The sequence below is a fragment of the Telmatherina bonti genome (assembly GCF_933228915.1).
Source record: "Telmatherina bonti genome assembly, chromosome: 7".
In the NCBI taxonomy this organism is placed as follows: Eukaryota; Metazoa; Chordata; class Actinopteri; order Atheriniformes; family Telmatherinidae; genus Telmatherina; species Telmatherina bonti.
The window spans coordinates 20250367-20275231 of NC_136625.1; the positions used below are offsets into that span (position 1 = coordinate 20250367).

Genomic DNA, 24865 nt, shown 5'->3' on the forward strand with positions numbered 1-24865 from the left:
CAGGCACAGGTTGAAAATATGTCGAAATTACTGGTTATTTCTTCATTTTATAAGCTTACCATATGTTTTCTGCTACATAATTTAGTTAAGTCCTAAAAAATATTTTAACTTCACTCAGTTGTACAAAATTGGGGTAATGTGGAATTGCACAGGTTGGTTTATTAGCCGGCAGTAGTCACAGCTCCCTGAAGCTTGACACCATGAAACACACGATGTGAAGTTTAGCACTGACAATGATCAAAATGCACACAAAAATTAGCCACTTGGAAAAACCACTGTGAAAACTGCATTATGGCTCTCCATAAGTTACTAACTAAACCTATTGCTCTGAAATCCATTTGTGCATGACTGGCTTTATGTGCTAGTACTATGTACCTTTGCATTGTGCATGGGTTTGTTATGGGGCTTCCGGGCAGTAAGTCTAAAAGGTCAAGAAAACTTTGTGCTCTGACAGACATGGTGGCATTGATGTGAGCAAGAAGTTGCAAGTTAAAAACAAAATGTTTTACAGAAAGTCACAGAGAGCCAACATTGTTTTTAAGTGACTTCAACTGACAGACAATGTGTTGGATTTAGTTTTCTGTATGTCCAGTTTAAACTTTTCCATCCTTTGTAGCATGCAAGTGCTTTGAGTCTCTTGTAAAACACATCAATATGTGAAAGAACCCCCCCCCCCCCCCCACCAGATCAATCATCCAAGAAGCACTTTACTATGCAGCCCTTGGGTGGGGCTCCGTCCTTCGGTCGGGAACAATTGGACTCAAGTACCTGACCTGATATAAAGTACAAACTCCACCTCAACCAGCTACAGCAGTGAAAATCTTCTTACACATTCCTGCTGCAGCTTAAACACAGAGCACATCTTACTAGTCTGATACTGATATAAAGCTGATCATTCTGATGCAGGAATCTAAACGCACAACTTTAACTTTCCCTCGGGGGCTGCAGAGTCACTGATAAACACAATTCTACCGGATAAAACGCAGATAACGATTCAGTGGTCACTGCAAAGCTCTACCATGTTCTTTGATGGCATCTCTGAAAGACATGTGACAGACAGCAGGGGAATTCAGTGCTTCGAGGACGGAGGAAGTGAGCACACAGGAAGTGTTCACACACACAGTCACTGTTCGCTTGCATGGCCTCTCGAGCTGCTCCTGTTGAAGGCTGGAGTCTGTAAGCACCAACCACATCTCACCCAGGCCTACATCAGTACTCTGAAGTCAGAAGAGACACACAAAGTGAATGCAGAGTGAGAATTACTTAAAAATTAACCTAAAAAGCAGAGATCATTTACATTTAAATATCACATCAACAGAATTTTACAAAGAATATATAAGATTGCTTCTGCTATGCATCAAAGAATCTGTCATAAAGTGCTTTAACTAGATTACCTATTCAAAATGCTCCACACAATGCTGGTTTACAAGTACCATAATATTTAAAAGTGGTGTGAGTGTGTGGCAAAGTCCACCCCTGTGATCTAAGCTGCTATCTCATCTTTGTCAAAGTTTAAAGGTCTCGCCAATCAATGACGAGAAACAGCAGGGCACAGATTGTCATACACAGAGCAGCAAGCGTACTGATCGCTACGTCAAAGCTCAGGCTTATCAGCTTTGTTGGTTTAAATGATCTCGCAAGATGAATGAGGAGCTCTAGAGGCCTAATATTTACCGTGTTCTGTCACTGAAGAGATTAAATCAATGTTAAAAGTGGCAAGAAACTGAAGACTGAAATACCTGCATTCTCTTGTATAAAACAGTGGCAACAAAACTGCAGCGGCAAGTTTTCGTCTCACTCTGAAAAAAAGAAAAAAAAAAGACATTCAAATGGAACTGTAGAATGAAAATGACTCTGTGTGTGCGCACTGTGAGAAACAGCTCACCTCCAGTATGTCTCGTAAGGTTTGGTTTGTGGGGTGCAGGTAGAGCCCTGACACAGTTTGACCCTCAATTGGCTCAACTGAACTCTGCAGACCTGACAGCAGGTAACAGAAACTTGGAGCTGGACCTGGAGGTCTGCTTTCCTGTAAACCCAGGATACACTTGAGTTTTGCATGTTAAAGAGAAAATCCACATTCTTATTTTATTTAGATTAATCTCACACTATTCCCTAAAATCTGTTATGTTCGGCTTTTTGAGTGATTTTATATTTGCTTCTGTTTAGTCTGCAGCATGTCTTGAGAACTTCTGCACGTTCCAAATGAGTCAAAGCACATTTATTTTTTATGAAAGCTATGTACAAACTTTACAGACTTTACAGCAGACTTTTTTTTTTTGCCTCTGAATGCTCAGTTAAGGTTTATTTAAACCAAATAAACATTTCTGAGGTACAAGGGTATTTTAGGGCAGAGATTCTCAAGGTATTTTCTTTGAGGACCCCTTTAATGCAACTATCATTTATGCTTTCTTTATAGCAATGTGACCGACACATTGCCAGTTACCGTAACCATTGGTTGAAGGTAATGTTACTGCAGGGGGCACAACCAGTTCTTAGGTTCAGCATTAAATCATCATTTGAAAACTGCATCTTGTTTTTACTTGGGTTATGTTTAATATTAAAATTTGTGTGATGTCTGACACATTTAAGTGTGATAAATTTGCTAAATAGTAAGAAATCAGGAAGTGGGAAAACACTTTTTCACAGCCCTATATGTGTCAACCCCAACACAGGACTGTCAAAGCCCATCACACACAGACAAACATGATCCACTGGCAGACTGGACTTTAACGTTAAATCAGAAGATAAACAACCTTCCAACAGAGCTGTCAAAAGCTGTAAATGTATTTATTTTAGTTTTAGACTTTGGGTTATAGCAGGACCAGACCGTATAATTAGACTACTGCCCTTCAAACTAATTATTTAACAAAATTGTTGCAGAAGAAGTCATTAGAACTCCTTGTTTTCCAAACACATGTACCTTTAGTTGTCCCAGGCAATAAAAATTAACATGAAATTTTGGTAAAGAAGGGTGGTTCAATATTTTTTTTTTACAACTTTATGCCCAACTCCACTATGATAGTTGCCAGTTCACCCTTTTATGGATATAGATCAAAACAGTTGGATGCAGACTGGAACCACGTTGAGCGGAGAACTAGACATTTTGGAAGTGTTGTACGCCTTATATTTTCCCTTCTTTTTTCTTCAGTAAGATGATTATTTTCCCTTTATATGATTCTACTTCTTGTTCAAGAAGGTTTATTTTGTCACTTCTGGGTCAAAACTTGGGATTTTAACTTCCAGGCCCAGTTTGAGTCCAATCCCACATACATGCAGGAGAAACCTCACTTCCGACCAGACCACCCAGTGAAGGTCTTAGTATAACTGTGGAAATTTGATTTAGTTTGATTTAATTTGAATTAGATTTTTTTTTCTCGACTTTCATGAAAATAAACAGTCTAATGGCCTTTTACTCTGACACATTATTCTAACACATGACAGATTAAAAAAACCCAAAAACAAATAAGCAGGTTAACTGATAATTAAATCAAGAGGTAGTTTCATCACCAGTTAATTCAGTTTCATTAGCTGGGAGTGTTGCACTATTAACACTATGGCGAGAACTTACACTGGGAATACTGAGTGAGTTTCCATGAACTTGAAGAGGCACTGCTGGGGGCCACAAGCTGTCTATCAAGCTGAAAAGCCTGGAGCGCCTGAAAGTGAGACAAAAAAAAAAAGGGGGGGGGAAGATAGAGTGAGGAGGGGCACTGTAGAGGGGGAAATGAGGAGAAACCACTGAATAAAGGACTTAAATGAGGAGACTGAGAGCTTTCACAGCCGGTTTCACTTCCAATGACATGTGAATTTGTAAAGACAGAACTTGTTTTTGCATCACCTACAATCAACAGAAAGCGTGCTGGGGCTGGCAGAGCAGAGGTGCTACAGGAATAGCTTTGACAAGTGGGTCTTAAAAGACTGAAAAGTTCACACCCAATGTAAATTATTTTATCACTGTGATACAAAAACAACAAGGTTTAAAAAAAACAAAAAAAAAACAAGTGATTTTAGATGTCTCTAATCACTGATGTGGACATCAGCCTTCCTTCAACATATTACTCATCCCACTTATGACAAACCGATATTAGATTGAAGTTCCTGTACTTTCATGTTTCACTGACGTCAAACTAATCCTGAAAATACGGATTAAAATGAAAAGGGGAAACATCAGGTAGCAATTTAACAGTGATTCAGTCCCTTTTCTAAGAATGTGTTCTGTTCAAGTCACGGCTGCTCATTCATCTGTAGGTGTGCATTCATGTCAGCTAGTGGTTAACAACCTGTTAGTCAGCCTCTAATCACAGTGTTTCTTTGTATGGAACTGGTTCTACAGCTCAGTCGAGTCCAGTAAGGTCTGCTCATGGATGAGCAATGTCAAACAAACATGGCTAAAACAACACACTGAGATTTTAACCCTCAATTTATATCATTTATGTTTAGGGTAAATCTCTTGTGACCGCTTTAAGGTGCGCCTAGAGTTTGTAGTTTCTTTATATACGCTGTACATTTGTCGTATCGAGCTGCACGGTTTATCACCGTCTCCAAGTAGAACTTTTTTTTTTTTTTTTTTTTTTTAAACTGGCTCACACCCAGAAATGTGCTTCTTACTTCCTGTGAAGATCATGGTGATGATTTAAGCCAAAATAATCAAATCTGTTGTGCCAACCTCACACCTCTCACAGGCTTATGATGTTACAAAGTATTTCAACATTTGGGGAAATTTTAGTAGATTAATTAGCCTGCTCTCAGAAGGCTTTAAGGTTTCTCTGAGCTGTAAGTTCAGTTTCTTCAGTGTTCGTTTTAAATGATTTCAGTCTTTTTTCCTTACTTCAAACAAGTTTTCTTAACTGCAGCCTTGATGCCAAGTTAAATTAAACTCAACATCTCATGTCTGAAGCTTTTATATTTTCCAGACAGATATTTATCTGGAAAAAGTGCTTTAGACTTTTTTTTATACGACTTTAAAGAAAAAAGTGATAAAGAAAAATGACTTCTTCACAATGAAGATTTCTCAAATCTAAATCCTGTAGAAATAGATTTGCTCCTAATTTAACCACAAAACCCCATGTGTATTTCCACATGAGCTAATAAGATGGTCCATGTTGAAAGCACTACATATAGACCATCCCTCGCAGTTTGACCACAGGCAACTACCAAAAAAAAAATCATAGGCAGTGGTAGCAGTGAAAATATTAAGGACATAAACATACCACAGACCAGTCTCTGAATGTTCCCATGTCAATTCTCCTAACTGCTGCTAATCTGGGATCTTGACTATGGAAACTCATGAGGAACACAGAGCATGCGCCTCAGTATCACTTTACATGTAAACACAGTTGCACTGCTGGCAGGACAGCATAATCGGGTTCATGTGAACGGCAAACATAAAATTCTCATTGTGTTATAAATGCAGGCGTTTATGTTAGGCGGGATTTGTGCTCTGGGGGAAGAATTAGCACTAAAACCTATATGAATGTGTGTAATGTGTAGGATTATTTCATGCTTATCAGGTTGTCCCAGTCTCCCACCAATCTAACAACAGAAACACACTTCCCAAATTGTTGCTATTTCTTATTCAAAAGATGTTTTATGTGGTCCTACCTTTCTCGAGTGACCCGCTGCACCACTTTGATGCTTTTCAGCACACATGTCCTCCCCTGCCACATCTGGCAGCACTGGTGGAGCTCGTCACTGCAGGGCAGGGGATGGAGCTGGACCACGCTGAACGTCCCGTAGGCATCCTGGACTAGCACACATAACCTGAGAGAAAAGAACACAAAACAAACACGCTGTATATGTTTCCTTACATACAGAAAACGGATTCTTTTTATGTGAATAAAAAAGCTTTTCTTTGCTGGGTTTCTTGATATTTTGTCAATTACATTATTTCTATACATTTATTTGTTCTCATTTCAATAGGCACATCAACTTGATTTATCAGAATAAATTAATTTATTAAATAATTTGTACAAATGTACTGTGAAGGTAAACACTTTTGGTAAGGAAAGTCATGTTCTGCACATCTTATTCAGGCAAAGCTGTCCGTTTTAAGTCAAAATGGAAAAAATTCTCAAAAATCTTAATAAATAATAGAAGATTTACACATTTATGGGTAGGAAAGTCAGAGGAAATAAATGTTTTTAATGCGTTGAAGGTGGACACAATAAAATTAATCACACTCAGTAAATAAAGGAACTACTGAACTAAAAGAATTCATGCTTAGTCATTATCTTTGTTTTACAGTGTCAGATGATCTGCTTCCGCTTAAATAAAACGCATTATTATCTCATTAAATGAAACTAACATTTTTATTTAAGGCAACGTGTTGCTGCTTGCAGAGGCACCCTAACAGCATACAGCTGAAGCTTAATCCTGACATTTGTGAGTATTACTGTCAGTGGCTGGTTTGACAGGCTGCCGATGACAGAAAGGACCTTTGGCCTACAAACTTGCGAGGCAGTTAACTGCTGCGTATTCCTGCACTCTGCTGCTCCCAGTGAGTTAAAAGCCACTGCTAAAGGCTCCAGTATCAGTGAGTCAAGCCCAGACACAGCCCTGTACAAGCCCTAAGAGTAAACAGCAGAGTTCATGTCCCCTAGTTAGGACAAGCAACGGCCAGAAATTAAGAAGAGGAGGAAGAAGGGGAAAAAAAAAAAAAAAACAGCAGAGGGAGGAGGACTGTCCACCATGCATGTGCATGCATACACATATCCCAGACATACAGGAACGTTTTGAGGTTGTTTCCAACCACCTGATTGGGGCTCTGAATGTTTTCTGTTGCTAAAGTGGGGTTTTGTTTGACTTGAGAGATGTGGAAATAAATATCTAAACAAGATTCCTGACATGACTTTTAGTGGTGTAAAACCAACATTTTACCCAAGTTTATACTCAGTTTAACTAATACACAAGTCAGTCATACACATTTTGTCATAGACATGTGTTATGTTTGACATAAATCCTCTGCAGGTTTAATGCTTATGAAGATGAAAATATAAGCACAGAAGTTTAAGGTGCAAAGTGGAACAAACTGGTCTCTGCCTCTTTTACAAGGCTGGTATCTCTCTCTCTGGAAGAACCAACAAACAAGACAAACATACCTGACAAAGTGACAAACTGGACACAATATCCAGTCAAATGAGAATATGCATCTAAAGTGTTAATTACTTACAACTGTATTGACTTTAATTCAGAATTTCAATGCAATACTAACTAACGGTCGTCCCCCATCAAGACAGTTTTGGCGTGAAAACATTGACTATGAAACTATAAACTTGTGTAGAGTGCAGTCAGCTTTGCAGCCATCTGCTGGGGTAGTAGCATCAGAACCAGTGAGTTGAAGAGAATCAACAAACTGATCAAGAAAGCTGGTTCTGTGCTTGGAGTACCTCTGGACCCTCTCCACAACACAGTGAAGAAACAACAGCGTGTTCAGTGAGAGGCTTCTTCAGGTCCACTGTAAGACTGAAAGATACAGAAGATCTTTCCTGCCAGCAACCATCAGCCTCCGGAACAAGACCTCCTCAAGTTAATTATATACTACAATATTGAATTTCCCTTTGGGGATTAATAAAGTATTTTAATTTCATTTCATAAAATCGTTTTTGTCTTGGAATGAGGAAACTGTGCATGCAGTGGATCAATAAATGTCTAATTTCCCAAATTAGGATTTAGTTGTGCTTCATACTAGGCTAACAAGAAGAGATTGTACAGTGGTGAGGGTTGGGACTTTCCATAGATGTTGCACCCTTGAACCAGACGACTACATCTTTGTGTTGGCAACTTAATTCTCCCAGTCCCAGTGGTGAAAATGCCAATACAATTATCCCAGTAGAAGAAATTATCCTTGACAAGAAGAACTGAAATGTATTTGCTTGCCCAAAATAATTTTCAAAAAATCTATTTTGCTGCAATATTTCTAGGCCACAACATTTGCATACATGTAAATATAAATAATATAAAAACATGAAAATATTTACTATAAAAATATAAATTTTTATAGTAAAAAGTATGACGTTATAATGTTATACGTTTCACTTTTTTTTTTTTTTTTTTTAAACCATAAAACTGTGATAACATCCCTTTTTTTTTTTTTTAAAAATTTGGTTGACACCTCCATGCTTCCATACACTGCATATGCTCTCTTTTCACTGGGAACAACTGGAAAATGTAACAATAGATCATGAGTCATGATCTATGATTTCATGGTTTTATAACTTGTTGTTTAGTTTAGAAATGCTTTTCTAAAAGACGTAAAAAGACGTAGAGAAGAAAGAAGATATCCAGATTTAAACAGCTGAAACCAGCAATTTGTGTAAAAAGATTAATTGTATTTCATAATAATCTGTTCTATTTAATCTCTTACTGTATGCTTTTTCCAAAAGGGAGTTCAAATTGGTGGGAAAAAGGAGATGTTTCAAATCAACCAGCTCACTTGGATTTTAAGATATTTTAGCATTATAATAATGTTGTAAAGAACAAAATGACCTAGATGAAATTTAAAAATGGCCGGATGTGAGTGATACATATTTATTTTTGGTTATGAAACTCAAGAAACTTCCAAGAGACATCCTATAAAACTTCATCTTTAAATCTGAAACACAAATGAGAACATATGTTACTCAAATGGGAGTAATTTTTTTTTTTCAAACTTCAGATTATAGACATTTTGTGTTTTGAGAGTATTTCATTAAGCGCATGTGTTACTGACCAAAAAAAGAAAATAAAAAGAAAAATGTCACCCAGCTGGACATAGTTTATGTAAAACAACAAGGGTTTAATGTCTAAATGGAATAAGCCATGTCAGACTCCAACATGTTGGGTTGGATTTTTCATAGTTACTTATGGAGGATGTTCAGAGTATCAATTTTTACATTGACAATAAACAGTGCAACTTAATTAAAATAAACAATAAAAAACAGTTAAGCTGTGTGTTAAAATGTTTGACTCTTCCAAAAATGGGAAATTGTCACAGAATGAAAGCCAACAGCCAAAAGCAATAATACCAAAACCTTCAAACATGTAAAACAAAGCCGAATTATGCCTAACATGATGCCAACAAACAGTATCAGAACTCTGTATCAAAAGACTGCAGGGCAGTGAGACACTACATGTCCAGAAATCACAGACAGAAGAAACTAAATAACCTGTTGGATTCACCTGAATAGGTGATTATTTGTCAAATTAACCAGCCACTGCTGTAGGTCTGTCCCTTAATGTCACTGTAGTGGTTCGGACTTGTGCTGTGTTGAAACTACTTCTAGGTGGCCACGACCTCCTGGATGTATGGCTGCCTGACAAACAGACCATAGTTTGTGAGACTGAAAAGTTTTCTGTGTGAGAAGGTGGTCAGCAGTAGAGGGGGACCACAAGGAACTGCACTCTCACCATTTACTGTTTACCTTAGACCTTCAGTTCGACTCATGAGTTTTGTCATCTGCAGAAATGCTCTTCTAATTCTGCGGTTCTCTTAATAAAGCAGCGGATTTGTCTGCTGTGATATCACTGAAGCTCAGATGTAAGTAATACAAAACACAATTACAAACAAAACAATTACTTTGAAATTGCATGCTGTTTAACAAAAGCTAAATTATATAAATGATAACAGTATAAAGGTGAAAATATTTTAATATTTTCACACCTTTATTTGTCCCTTTAAAATGTACAATAAAAAAGTAGAAAACATTTTAGAGATATTTACCATTTATTACCATGTGACATGTTCAAATTATTATAGTGCTATCTTCTGCTTTCTGGTATCCATTAAGGGGCAGAAGACAAAACTCGGGTTGTGTTCCACAGGAGCAAAGTTTGTACCATAATACAATGCCAAATGTCTCAGTAACTGTATGTATCATATATGTCACACTGGGTTCTAATGGGTTAAAGTCAGATGAAACAGGCTGCAATGAAACCAGTTGCTCACGTTTAACAAAATGTCATCAAATGTACTTGTATGCATCAATTTGTATGAGATCAATCAAGTGTTACCTCTACTGTTGTGATCACAAGGAATTATGGGACAGAATTACCTTCTTTAAAAAAGTCTCTTATGTTTACAAAGCTAAAGGAAATCAGAAAAAATGCAATGGATCTTGTTTCCTTCCATTTAAAGAATTCCAGCAGCTCTTATTATGGTTAGCTCTGATACTTCAAGCAAATTTTACAGCAGCAAAATAAATAAATATAACAAGAAATAAATTAATTAGTTTTGTCAAAAGTAATTTAACCATACTTATATTAGCACTGTGTAGTAGGGTTACATGTAAGAGCTGTTTGTCAGAGCTGGCTGACCATTTCCCATTAGACAATATATGCACCGTTTTACAATAAGACAGTTAAAAACTGCAGGACAGCAGTAATATGGACCGCTTGGACTGGCCCACATTACCAGGTCTTGATCTAACATCTGTGGAGTATTGTGGAGCAACAAATAAAAAACTGCTTCCCAACCCTTCTGCTATTATCTCTGAAAGAGCTGGAACTGATCAACATTTCTAAAGCCACTGTCCAAAACTTGTTTAACTAGGTTCTTTTTTTTTTTACTACTTAAAAAAAGCAAGCATTGCTGTCCACAGATGACCAACATAATATTTAATAGTTATTCAATATGATAGACATTTTTTTGTCAAAACCCCTGCTTAATCAGGAAATCAATATTTGATCTTTCCTAAAACACAAATAGAGCTGCTTGAGTTTTTCTTTTGGATTTTTGGGAATATATACTGTATATATACAGAGACTTTCACTTTTAGTGCAATATGTGGCAAGTTGAATCCCCCCTGCATGATATGCAAGGGGGGATTCAAGTCTGACAGACAGCAAAAAAAAAAACAGGTTATGAGGCTTGTCATGTACCAGCTTGACATAAACATCTAGCTCCCTGTTTAGTCCCTCCTTTGAAGCACTCGCAGCCCCACTTCCTCAAACACCGACCCCACACTCCCAGAAAGTCCCTCCCATTGGCTGCCCTCAGTCACTGCGCCGTTGTCAGGAATTTGTTATTGTGAACGATCACAGAATTCTCAGCAACTCCAGTTTTCTTCCAGGAAGTACGATACACTGAGTCTGTGCAAACACATGGTCTTTAACACACACAGTCACTGTGTAAGCGCATGTAAGCCAGGACACATTCACAAGACTTGGCAACACACTAAGTCAGCGACCCACACATTAAGACTACAGCAGAGAGGCCTCATTGGTGGGGGGGCAGACAGGCGGGATTCCTTCCTATGTGTTGTCCACCAATCGTTGCAGGCAGAGTGATAAACACGGTTGTAACAGGATCCCTGCAGCACATTGTGTTCCTTCTCCACCAGAAAAAAAAATCCTTGCCTCTCCACACTTCCTGCAAACAGTTAATCTTACTGTTTATACTTTTCCAAAGTTACGGGAACTTCACATCTTCTTCAGGCATAAATATCATACTGGCTTGACTCCCCTGTGTGTTAACATGCAGGCTAAACAACAAAAGGACCAAACAAGTACCCTGACCAGGGAATGAGTCAGAGGCTGGGGACACAACATGAGGGGTACAAAGTGTCCCTGCCTTTAAACAGAACGGGGCCACTAGGCTGCAAAGTAAACTACTAAGAGAGCCGACAAGGATCCTGGAAAAGTACAAATGCTATCTTTGTTTTTAATATATATATATATTAAAAACAAAGAAAGCATTTGTACTTTTCCAGGATCCTTTCCAGGTGTGTGTGTGTGTGTGTGTGTGTGTGTGTGTGTGTGTGTGTGTGTGTGTGTGTGTGTATACAAAACAAAGTTATTAAACATCTGAAAACTTTGAATTTGGCATTATCCAAGCTAATTTTGGGGATATAAGCACTTTATTCATGTAAATTCCAACAGTTTTCCAGCTTTATGTATAGAGGATGGCTGCAAGGAGGTCCATTTGACATATACATTTTATCAGTCAATCATCACATGGGTGTGGGGGTGGTGAAATCTACTGTATGTAATCTTGGGGGTTGTGGCTCAGTAAAACCACTGCTTTAACTAACAGCTCTGGGTTTTCTCTGAGAGTCCACAACATTACAGTTACAGTACTGTTAACTTTTTCTTTTTTTTTTACAGTGTGCGTCCACACTCTTCAGTAAATGAGCATTAATGTCTGACAGATGGAATCATCAAGTGACAACAATGTGTGTTGCTTACACCTCTAGAAGAGGTGATCATCTCCTGCTCTGAGTGCAGCTGTGAGCGCTTTAACAGAAGGGGTGCCTGTGTCAGCACCCACTGCTCACTGAGAAGAGAAAACTATGTGCACTGTCATGTCAGTCGTTATTTAGCAGATGCTTTTATCCAAAGGGACTTATATATAAGAGTAAGAACAACATAAGCAAGAAATCAACAGTAAAGGACATCATAGGTTGGTAGGCTAGTTCAGTTGGGTGCAGGTGTTGCCATGTAGTGCTATAGGCTTGTTTTTGTATTTTTCCCCCTCCCCACAGTTTTCCCTATGTTAAAATATAAAGCATGAATCCCAACTAAATTTGTTGCAAAGAACGGGGCCAAGTTCTCCAACTCCTCTGTCAAACAGAGTTAAACTAAGCTCTGAAGAGCTCCTTGAAGAGCTGAGTCTTCAGCTTGCTCCCAAAAGTTCATAAAACTTTCAGAAAATACTTGAGTGCAGAAATTGCCTCAAAGCATCCTTCTACAACATCTTTGTTTAGAAGTAACATAAGCTATAATAGTTTAGTATATGTTTGCTTTTTATTTTTTAAATATTTTTATTGAACCGTATTTAGAAGCAATGTCAGAATTCTTATGCCATTTTTATTTATTGCTTTTGTCAATTTAAACTTATTTCAGTGTAAGCTGTTTTGTCCTTTAATGGGAGGGATCATCATATATATATATATATATATATATATATATATATATATATATATATATATACATATACACACACACACACACACACACACACACACACACACATATATGTATGTATTAAAAAACTCCTCTCTCACCAACCCCTCCCATCTCCCAATCTCCCAGGGTAGGGTGGCTGGCTGTTCGCTTGGGTTCTCTATCAGAGTCCTGGGAGCTTGAGGGTCCTACACGGTATCTTAGCTGTTCCTAGGACTGCACCTTTCTGGATGGAGATGTCTGATGTTTCACCAGGTATCTGTTGGAGCAACTTCTCCAGTGTGGGGGACATGGCCCCCAATGCTCTGATCACTATGGGTACTTCCACAACTCCAGCTCTTCTCCAGTTCTTCCTTGAGGCCTTGGTACTGCTCCAGTTTTTCATGCTCCTTTTTCCTGGTATTTCCATCATTGGGGATGGATACATCGATCAATACGGCTTTCCTCTGCTGCTTATCCATGATCACTATGTCCAGTTGGTTGGCCACCACCATTTTATCTGTCTGGATCTGGAAGTCCCAGAGGATCTTAGCCCTCTCATTCTCCACCACCTTGGGGGGAGTTTCCCACTGGGACTTAGGGGTCTCCAGTCTATATTCTGCACAGATGTTTCTGTACACTATGCCGGCTACTTGGTTATGGCGCCCCATGTATTCTTTGCCTGCCAGTATCTTGCACCCTGCTATGAGGTGCTGGAATGTTTCAGGGGCTTCTTTGCGTAGTCTGCACCTGGGATCCTGCCTGGTATGGTAGATCTTGGTCTCGATCGCTCTGATGCTCAGGGCCTGCTCCTGTGCTGTCATGGTTAGTGCCTATGTGCTGTCCTTCAGTCCAGCCCAGTCCAGCCATTGATCGGACTTGTTTATATCGGCCACTTCAGCGATATGCCAGTGGTACATCCCATGCAGGGGCTTTTCCTCCCATGATGGTTCTTCCATCTCTTGTTCCTCCAGACTCCATTGTCTGAGACATTCACGAAGTGCTTCATCCCTGGGTAAATGTGTTATATATGATTCTGGAGGGGCTAGATGGAAAAGATGGGCAAATGGGCAACGTTGCCACTTGATAAATCCATCTTGGCTTTCTGTCAGACATTATTACTGATTATTCATTCATTCATTCATTTTCTGAACCGCTTAATCCAATTCAGGGTCGCGGGGAAGCTGGAGCCTATCCCAGCTGGCTTTGGGCGACAGGCAGGATACACCCTGGAAAAGCTTGCCAGTCCATTGCAGTTATTACTGATTATGGAAAACAAAACTCTTAGAAAACAGCTATAGCTGTTATTTGAAATACTAAAATTAACACTTAAACTTTAGATTGTTCAAATAATTGCAAAAAGGAAAAAAGTTGAAAGTGGGCTTGTTGTTGGCAACTTTTCACTCCCTCAAAACAAGTACCAACAACAATCCAGATACCCTGAACCTACAGACTTACAGTCACCTCCTAACCTCTGCCCCACCTATCCCTTCACAACACAGAGGCAGCTGAATCTGGCTGAGCTAGAAAGAAACAGAGGGAAGGGTAGGAGTGTTTGTCGGTCAGAAGGCGGTGTTTGTTTACCAGCCACAGAAGCAGCATGGCAAGCGCGTCATATTACAACCGCTGCTGGTTTAGTCAGTTTGTCAGCTGACCGGAGCTCTCCTCCCTACACCACAGAATGCCCCTTGAGCAACTCCACTTTTAGAGAAACCAATACTTTTATTTTATTACTCAGCAAAGTACAAAAACAAAAAGCCTGGGGAGGGCCAGGCAACCATAGGTCATGGATTTGCTTCAAAAAGCACATTCACATATCAAGTATAAGACCAGATGTAATCCTGAGATGAAGATTTGCAACACAAGAATTTTTTTCTTACATGAAACTGATAAATTGTGATAACTGAAGATACACTAAAATAGTTTAATATAATTCTAAAATAATTCCATGTCATGTGTCAAACATCTCTTGCAGCGGGAAAATCCATATTTATGACACAAGTCTACAGAGTTCAACATCATAAGTGCGAAAATTTTGCCATTACAAAACCAACAACTTAACTGTTTTGGTTGACGTTTGTTGCTTTTATCTGTGTTGTTGCTGCAACCCACTTGCAAGCCACGTGCATTACGCAGTTTCAGAACTAAATATTTACAGTAGATGTTTTTAGAACCAAAAAGTATCATGGCATGTCCGGGCCAATGTATAAAAGACAAAATAAACTGATGAAAACAAAAAAAATCTCCACATAGATTACAATTTCACAACAAAAGCACTTAAAAAAATTGTGATATGTGTCAAGATAATTTTGTCACTTCACTTTAGAAGGCTGGATCTATGTCTTCAATAGTATTATGCCTGTTACGCCATCGCAATGACTGAAAAGTCTTACAGGTTCAGAGAAAGCAAAGACTTCTGGCCAAAATAGGAGCTTTCATTTCATTAACCATTATTAAGAACTTCCAAACATGTGATCAGACCATTTTAGATAAATAAGTAATTTTTTTGTCAGCTAACTGAATGAACAGAACAAGACAATTGACCTGATAAAGCAGCTACTGCCAAAGTCCAGGATAAAACATGCTGGGGTTGTCATTAATGAAGAAATATTGAGGTCTTTGCAACTTTAGCTGCTTTTGACCAATTATGGACTACTTGTTAACTGATTTAATTTTGTATTGAGAGTTAAATCAGCAATTTGATGTTCGTCAAACATCTTCAAAGCATAATTAAAACAGGATAAAATCTGCCAACAAGCAAGTGATACAAACCAGAGCTCAATAATAAAAACATTACTAAATTTGCTTTCTGCTTCTCATCTTTTCAGTTGTAAGATGGAAAACTACATAATAAGTACCAGCTTTGCCATTATTTTGTTATAATTTTGAAGTACCAGCTTGACACAAGCATACTGCTTCACTTTTTTCAGCAACGGAGAAGGAGAAAGAAAATAGACTACCGAAGACAGGAGGCAAAACAACGCAGGGAATATGTGTGTCATCGGTACAGGACAAGGTAACAAGCATGTGCAGAACAATCAGAATTAGCTTAGACCAATAACTAAGATTTTCATGACAGAGGAAAATAATCACTTTGGCTCTAAAATGCGAATAAACCAGTTTACTTACAATTAAGTTTAATTCTGAGCTGACTTTTGTATTTGGAATTAGGTGTTTACATGGTCATTTTTTGTCAGTTTAAAGCAGAGTTAACTTTTATTCAAAATTAAAACGTCCATGTAAACGTGACTATTGTCCTTTTTAATCACATATCAACACATGAACTTTAATCAACAAACGGCCGAAGCACAAAAATGACTGTTTCCAACATTTCTCATATATATTTACTGTTTTTACTTTACTTTGTACTGATGTATTTTATTTGACCAATTATGTGCATTTTACTTTTTGCCATCTGAAGAATTTGAGGTAAGTAGGATTTCAAATGTTACACATATATTAAACCTTTAAAAAATATATATTTATATAAATATATTATATATATCTTTTTGCTCTACTCTGAGAACAATAAAAAAAAAAAGAAAAAAAAAAGAAAGAACTATGACTTGGGACTTAAGGTTCCACAGGAAGTGTAAACTCATGATAAGAGAGGGTCAGATTCTTTCAATTCTGAGGGAAGGAACATCAGCTCTTCCTTTGTAATCTCAACACAGGATACGCTGGACCATCCTTTTCCAAAGGAAAAAAGATATCACCATCCCACAACATTCAAGTCAACTTACTTTCGTGGAGACTTACTGATTGATGTTGACATGACGATGAAGAATTCTTGATTTAACAGAGTTTTTTGTGAGCTGTACTTATTTCTTTTTGGTTTGACAGCTTTTTTTTTTTTAAATGGGGCATGTTTACATCGCCAGCATGAAACAAATAGGATAAACTATCCGTCATTCCTGTAGCTGATCTGTAGTTTCACATCACATGTATACACAGCTCGGTAAATGTGTCATCACGCCATCTTTGCGGTGGGGGGTTGTCTTCTACTCAGTTCCTATGAATTCTACTTTGCCTCTATGCTGCCTCTGTGAACTGATTCAGATAAGGGGATGGAATGATCAGTTTGTTACTTGATTTGCAAAATAAAGTGTTGAAAACATCTGATACAGTTCGTGTAGTTGTTTGTGTGAATGTAATTATTCAGGGCTCAAGAGTCCAAAACCAAAAACTTAAATAAACAGAGTTCAGTTTATGGTCCTAAATGATATGTAAAAGCTCTGAGCTGTGAACACGGAAGGAGGTGAAATTTAGGAAATATTTCCCCATTTTCACTAATTTCTACTTTAACAACCAAAAAGGCAACTCCATCTACATTCTACGGTTGTACATTTTTTTAAAAACTAAAGATGTCCTCTACATTCCCACAGAAAACACTTGTAGTTTTCTTTAGAGGACACTTAAAGGAAAAAAAAAACTGCTGCTGCGGTTTGAGTGGGCACTGATTCAACTCTGGCTTGCTGGTGCACAAACATCACGCTGTCTTTCTTGAGAATTGGCCACGATCACTCGCAGAGGGGCTGGATTCAATTAGAAATGTTTGTGTCCTTTGTCAAGCAATGCCATATGGCTGGAGACAGTGTGAGCACTCTGTGGGGCCTGTTGCTCTGTGAACAATAGAACGACCACTGGGACACATCATGCCACCAAGGAGAAGCATACAAGGCCAGAGACCCAGGAAAACAGCATGCAACTCCAACAAAAAGAATAACTTATATTGTGGCAGAGTATGCACAGAAGATAAAACATGAATTATTTTCCCAGTCTTTTTTTGGCATCAAGTGATAAACCAAAAGCCCCATTGGGCCACAAATTATCTGCCTGTCCAACAGTACCTGGTTTTGCCTTTCTCTGCAGGAGGAGGAGCTGTGGAGGATGGCTGGGGAATTTTATGTTTGAGGATGGACACAGGAGAGCAGTCAGTCAAAGGGATGGAGTAAACTCTCTGGACAACCACTTCCACATCCTGTTCCACGGAGCCAGCCTGGCCAAGTCCTTCAATAGCTTCCAGCAGAGAGATACAGTGTCTCGTCAAAACCCCCGAACCTCCAAATCTGCACTGACCATCAGAGGCAGCAACCTGTAGAAAAATAGCAGCAAAATCACACAAATGCTTACTAATATGTACTGCTCCTATGAGATGAGTTATCAGTTCAGGCTGTTGATCACCAGAAGGCTAATCAGAAGCATCTTTAAAAGCAAATCATCCTTTTAGAGCTCATTTTAAAGTAAAAACACTCAGTTTAAACTTACCGTATATTCTCTGACACAAATAGCTTATTATTTCTCATATTAATTAAAAACAGAAGACTAATTTTGAGGTTAGAACAATTAGCTGGACAGGATAATACATTTCAATATGGCAACCCCAATCTATGAATTAGTGTTTTTCTTTCGTATGATGTCTTTTCGGGCAATGTTCTACAGATCAGCAGTGATAGCTACATTCTCATAGTTCACACTGAAAGTAGACTCAGCTCTGTTGAGACCGATTCGTGACTGAACAACCTTATCTCTCATAGTATGCAAGTCAAGACAGAGCTGCAACGTTCAATGCTAAAAATAGTTACTGTTTTTGAATAAACTGCCATTATGATGGTTTTTATACGTAAAAAGGGCAAATTAGTTTGATTTTCAGATGGAATACAACAGAAATACAGTAGTTCCACACAAACAATTTCATTTATTAATCACATTATTTGATAAAAATGTTATAATCTAAAGGCAATAACACTTCAATTTCCATGTTGTTTAATAGCAGTAAGCAACCACATTGGCCAATAATCAATCTCTTTTGAATCAATAATTAAAGCCTGTTTTAAAGAGTGTCAGTGAGAATTCTTTCAAGTTTCTTGACAGCCGTCATGTCATATTTCTTTAAAAAAATTAAACAATCATGCATACACCGACACCTATGGAGCTCTAAAGAGGGGACTGAAAGATTGAACACAACTAATTACTGTTGGTTAGACCTTCTTCTGAAACTGTTTATTGTTCTTTGAGCCTATGATTAATATCAAGTTACCGAGATTAACCCTGTGGCAAAACCTGCTGTCAGCAAAGCTGCACCTGTGATTTAATAAACGCAATCACAGAATGAACACTGACAAGACTGTTCTGAAGCTTTGTTGTTCTACGCGTTAACTAAACTGGAGCAGAACTTCATGGCTCACAGCCAAACCCCACAACATACTGGTGCTGTTATTACACGCTTATCTGCTGATCTTTTGGACTCATGACATCTATCTGTTTCACTGACTGAAAAGGAGTTAAAGCTGAACTGGCAAATGAGTGTAAAATTTCCATTTCTGAGAAAATAAAAACACAAAAAATAAAAGCAATGATTTCTAAATCACATAAAAATATGTTAAGCAGATATTAAAATTTAAAAAAAAAAATGAAATGTCAAAAGTAAATAGAAAAATTACAAATCACATTCAAAAACACCTAACCCTAAATTTGGTGGCAGCACTTTGTTTCACAAAAGCTGTGACAGAAGCAATAAAGGGCGAGAAAAGTAAATGGCGCTAAGCAAGAAACAGCTGGAAGAATGTGGCAATTAATTAGGTTGCTTGGCAACAGGCTAGTAATATAAATGTGTACTTCAAAAAAAGAGCACCTAAGAGAGGTAGTCTATTAAAAGTAAAGCTGCCCAGAGGTTGAACAATCCAATAAAAAGTTGTGAAGCAAATTTCAGAACAATGTCAACATAAAACTGCAAAGACTTTAAGAATTCTATAGTCTACATCAGACCTACATAATATCAACAAAAGGCAATCAACTATGCAAGCAACATGGTCAAAAATCATATTGCATACCTGTGATCTGTAGGCCCCCAGGAGACACTGCATTCAAAACCAGCATAGAAATGATTGGAGTCAAACACTGAGCACACTGTACCAGCCACTAAAGTAGCTTAAAACTATTTCATAATAAGAAAACACTTCCATCATGTCAGGACTAAAGTTCTTTAAAATGGTCTGAGGCAAAAGGGAAAACTGCTCTGTTGTTGAAAATAGATTAGGAAATTGTGAATTTTATACCCTCTGGATAAAGAGAAAGAACAGGCTGTCACATCTGGAAAGCCAAAGCTAAAAACTGTATTCAGACTTTAGAGGACCATAAGCCTCTATCCAGATTACGTCCTGGGTGTCTTGGACTCCTGCATTGGTCGGTTTGCCCTCCAGACCTTTTATATGGCAAATACAACAAAAAATACCCAATACTGTGGAGCAGCTAGCATCATGTATCACTAATGATTTGTACATTTCTTTCTTGAAAATCCAGCTGTTAGACTTCTCACCTACCTCCCACGTGTAGATAGACAGTCATTCATGTGAGATTTTACTAAGTACTAAACACACAGCCTACTTGTTCCCACATTTTTTTTTACACTTGTTGATGCCATAAAATTCAAGAGAAGTCAATATATAGAAACTGTCATGTGTCTCATTTAAAACGTTCTGCTTCTATGTTCAATTGTGAACCAACTTTTCATTTTTTTCACTTAAAATTCGGTTTATAGGACTCTTAATCCGACTTACGCTAATTATACACACCTGCTTGGCCGTGCAATCAGCTTTGGTCCTGGACTCATCAAGCAGTCCAAATATTTTAGCCAAATGATACGGCATGCACCTCTCCAGAGAGAGCCGGACTCTTGGAAAAGATGCGTTGGCTGGTTTGGAAACAGAGTGGACTTTCTGACTGAAGTGTGTGTTCAGTATGACAGGGTATCTGAAGCCCTCTATAGACAGACTTTGCCTAAAAAAAGAGAAGAAGTGTATTATTATACATAAAATTGCATTCGGATGAAGAATCTGTTTAATTCTCATTTTTAACTCTGCAAGTTTTTAATTCACAACTTAAAAATGAGAAAGTTTGTGAACTGAATCCAACATAAATTCAAAGACCTTCTGTATCAATTATGACAATATGACAAAAGCTTTTGTCATAATCATTCAAATTAATTATGCAAGGCAAAACGCATCAATCAAATTAGAAAGGTTGTTGTATAAATTGAAGAGTTGCTGATATCTAAAGACTATTTGAATATCAAATACAGATAAGACACCAGCTGCTGCCACAAGTCAGTTCACCATATGTCAGTCCCATTCAACTCCAAACATTAAACTCATCAAAAGGCACATAGCAAACACAACAAATCGATATATCCTTTCCTGGTAAGACAGCTGATAAATGCATATGTAACTGAGGTTTTAAACAGTCAATAATTCACAGTGCTTTAAAGCAAAATTTTAAAACAGTTTGCAAATGTGATGCCATCTGTGGAAAAATACTTCAACACTTGTCACAATACACATGCTGAGTTTGTGGATGAAAACAATAAATCAATCGAGGCCCTCAAAAAAATCAAAGTGCTCTGGTGCTAATCCTTACTTTTCTTTAACTAGCTTAAATTTCAGTCAGTTATACAATGTGACGTAGGGAAAGCTAAGCCTCTCCTTATTCCAGTCCACCAAGGTAATAAGACACCTGGGTGGCACGGAGCATAAAAGAAACTCAATAACAACCAGACAATTTCACAGCAAGCTGTGTGTGCCAAGTTTGAATAATGGCTTGATTTCTCCCACATGTAAAAATGGCTGAAACGTGGGATGATGGCTTATAACTGACTCAGTTCCTAGTGCACTCTTTGACTGGAACTGTCGTACATGTCACAGCTCGTTTCAGACCTGCTCCCACAACAGAGATGAGAAGATAGCAGATAATTGAGGAAAAATTCTACATTAATCTAAAACATGATGAGAACTGTTTCAATGACACACTTGCCAGGTTGAGAAACATATTTATTACTTATTACTTAGTCAATCATTTTATTTTGAAGATAGCATGTTAGACTGTACCTTTTGTCCACCCAATCAATACATCTCTTTTCTGGACGATAATATGAAAGAGGCATTTCTAATAATTGATTCAATATCATAAAAATAAATAAAAGTGAAAATACTGTATCCATTTCACAAATTCGCGCATATAGTTATCAAATGTAATCATTTTACATAATACAATCTTGCATTACAATTTAAAACAAATATTTGGACTGATGGCAAGAAAAACTTAATATCCTTTGGGTTTTTTTTACAATGTCAATAAAAACATTTAATTTTACTTAATTATTTTGATGTTATGGATCCTGACCACATTATATAGTACCAACAGTAACCAGCCTAACTTCCATCACAGTATACATTCAAGCAAGCTCATTAATTACAACAACCATCATAATTATTCACAATGTAACACACCAAAGGTTTAGACAGTGGCCTTTATGTGTGATGTTTGCATGTTCTCCCCATATATGTGTGGGTTCTCTCCGGGTACTCCGGCTTCCTCCCACCGTCCAAAGACATGCATGTTAGGTTAATTGGTTACTCTAAATTGCCCATAGGAGTGAGTGTGAGTGGTTTTGTCTCTGTGTGGCCCTGCGATGGACTGGCGACCTGTCCAGGGTGTACCCTGCCTCTCACCCAAAGACTGCTGGGATAGGTACTCAAGCTTCCCTGCAAGCCTTCATGGGCCTAAGCGATTGGATAATGAATGAATGTATATTATATTATACGTATTCACCGCTATATTATATTATATATATATATATATATATATATATATATATATATATATATATATATATATATATATATATATATATATATGTATACACTGTTACTTGTTGCTCCTACTGTCATTTAGCATTTGTTGAGAAACACTTTAACCACTGTATTGTTTTATCAGAGACTTTCTTTTGCCCATATAAATGCCCAAAACACACACTTATGCTCCAATGAATCCTAAAAGTGATGTTTATCAGGCCAAGATCTGCACAAGAGATCAGTCATCATAAAAGCCTATAATCTTTTCAGTGCAGAACATGCTGTTCATGAGAACCAGCACATCACTCACACAGGAAGTGTGGCCCCGTTGTCAACAGGTGAATGGGCAGCTGTCATCAGACAGGTAGCCAGGTTAAGGAGTGGCGCTGGCTGCTGCCGTCACTGTTTGTAAGTGAATAGTCCCTAAAGGTATTTCCGCTCAGGCTTCGGCACATTCACAACAAGGCGTGGGAGGTGGGAGGAGACAACCTACTCTGCAGAAATTACGTGGGAGGTTAACACCCCCCCCCCCCTCAGTGTCACACAGGAAACTGATAAGAGGAATTTTACCAGACGTGCTGAATTCTGTGTTTTTCCACTAAGACTTGTAAGGTAACTGTCTAAGTTAGATAAACCATACCTCGTCAGGGGACACCAAACTTGTCAGTTTTTTTTTTAACATGATTGTGATGCTAAAAAACAACTATTTTCCAAATAAGGTTGAATATTTATTTATTCAAATTTCTTGTGACAGAAAGGATGTTTTTTTCCTTTTATAAACACAGATTTTAGGAGAAATTAATATCAATGTATTTTGCTGCCAGAACTTTTTCACATGAACAGAATATAACAGCTCAGTTGGGGCGGTAAAGCTACAGTTTCTCTCAAACTGCCAGATGTTTTCAATCTAAGTCCTCTGGCTCCCTCCACTCTCTACTCCCAAATGCTCCAGAAAATAATCCTACTGTGTTTTTTCCTCAGTTTTCTGGAAATGACCTAACCACTGCCAGGAAGAGGAATGCGAAGCATTCCCTGGAGCTGTCCGTGACGTCAGAGAACTGAAGAGGCCCCTGCGTTTCCGCCAGCCTGGATGTTCCAGCACATACTTAACCAAAACTTCCAACAGCTGGAATTAACTGCTGTCTTAATTCTAAGGCGGTCACAACACGTACATACCCCCCACCTCATGTGAGGAACTCATCCTTGCACGTGAATATTTAGTGTATGCTGAACCTTAAAGCATCATCTTGTTACACTTCCAACATACAGTTAAGAGTTAACATGAACAGCATTCTTTTCTGAGCATTTTCTCTTTTTTTCTACATGCCGTGCATCAGCCTTTTTTATGCAACTGGCTCAAACAATGTCTTCTCTTGTATATTTTTTTTTATTACCAACCAAACCACGATATAAACAGAAAAAAAAACAATACAAAAAAAAACAAAAACCAAGCAACAATAATAACAAAAAAAGCCAAACAAAACAAGAACAGAGAAATCTTGATAACATTTTCATTAAACAACTTGGGTTGTTAAACTTGTCAGTCAGGCCATTTACACGGTTGAAATAAGTATCTATCAAGTATGGGTAAACATGTTTGGAAAAAAAATTACCGGTAACTGCAATTTTTCAGACCAATATTGTGGTTTGGTTGGTGCTACACTTAACAATTGAAAAATGCAAATTGTTTCCAAAATACTGAAGCCTGGGACCTCATTTATCAACCGTGCATACACACAGAAGTGTGTGTAATGTGTGTGTGCGAACATTCCAGCTTGTACTTGTGCATCATGTGTAAATTTAGGCACATTTCCTCATAAACCTAGTGGTGGAAAACAGGAACTCCATCCTTTTGCACGGGTCAGCGATCTATTCTTTATTTCGTCACAACATCACAGGACAGAAATACAACAGGTGGAAGTTCTGATCTCCTCCAGCTGCAGACACAACCCGCCTGTGTGCTCTGACACTTTCTACAACGGTTTTAGTTCACTGTTTTTATAGTTTGATATTAGATGAATGAATAATTTCTCCTTGTAAAAGAAAATGACAAAGATACCTCCTAGATCACGAATTATTTACTGTTCTTGTTTCTTTCTACAGCATTTATTTATTAGTTCAACCTTTTCACAGAATATATTGTTAACTGAACTAAACAGATGTTTGGTTGGCTTCCAACTCAGCAGAAATGTATTCGCTTTCTGTCTCTTCATCACTGAGGCGAAACGCAGGCAATTTTCGCACGACTTCAAAACAGGATGTGTTATTTCTATATATGCTTAATTAAGGCCTTTCTGAATGCAAATGACCATTAACATGCATGAGCTAAGTTATGTAGAAAACGTGGGATTTATTAACTTACTGGTGTGTGTGTATACAAG

At 37.9% G+C, this 24865-nt stretch overlaps 1 protein-coding gene across 1 annotated transcript in view; it reads right to left on the minus strand.

The window, feature by feature from the left end:
• Positions 1 to 24865, minus strand: part of spidr (scaffold protein involved in DNA repair) — a 41990-nt gene that overhangs the window by 4542 nt on the left and 12583 nt on the right. The window contains exons 9-15 of the mRNA XM_079243208.1: positions 20430 to 20634; positions 17706 to 17950; positions 5602 to 5760; positions 3569 to 3656; positions 1886 to 2026; positions 1740 to 1799; positions 1019 to 1217 (exon numbers count right to left, since the gene is read on the minus strand). Coding sequence (XP_079099334.1) covers positions 1019 to 1217; positions 1740 to 1799; positions 1886 to 2026; positions 3569 to 3656; positions 5602 to 5760; positions 17706 to 17950; positions 20430 to 20634 — 1097 coding nt within the window. The remainder of the gene's footprint in view (positions 1 to 1018; positions 1218 to 1739; positions 1800 to 1885; positions 2027 to 3568; positions 3657 to 5601; positions 5761 to 17705; positions 17951 to 20429; positions 20635 to 24865) is intronic.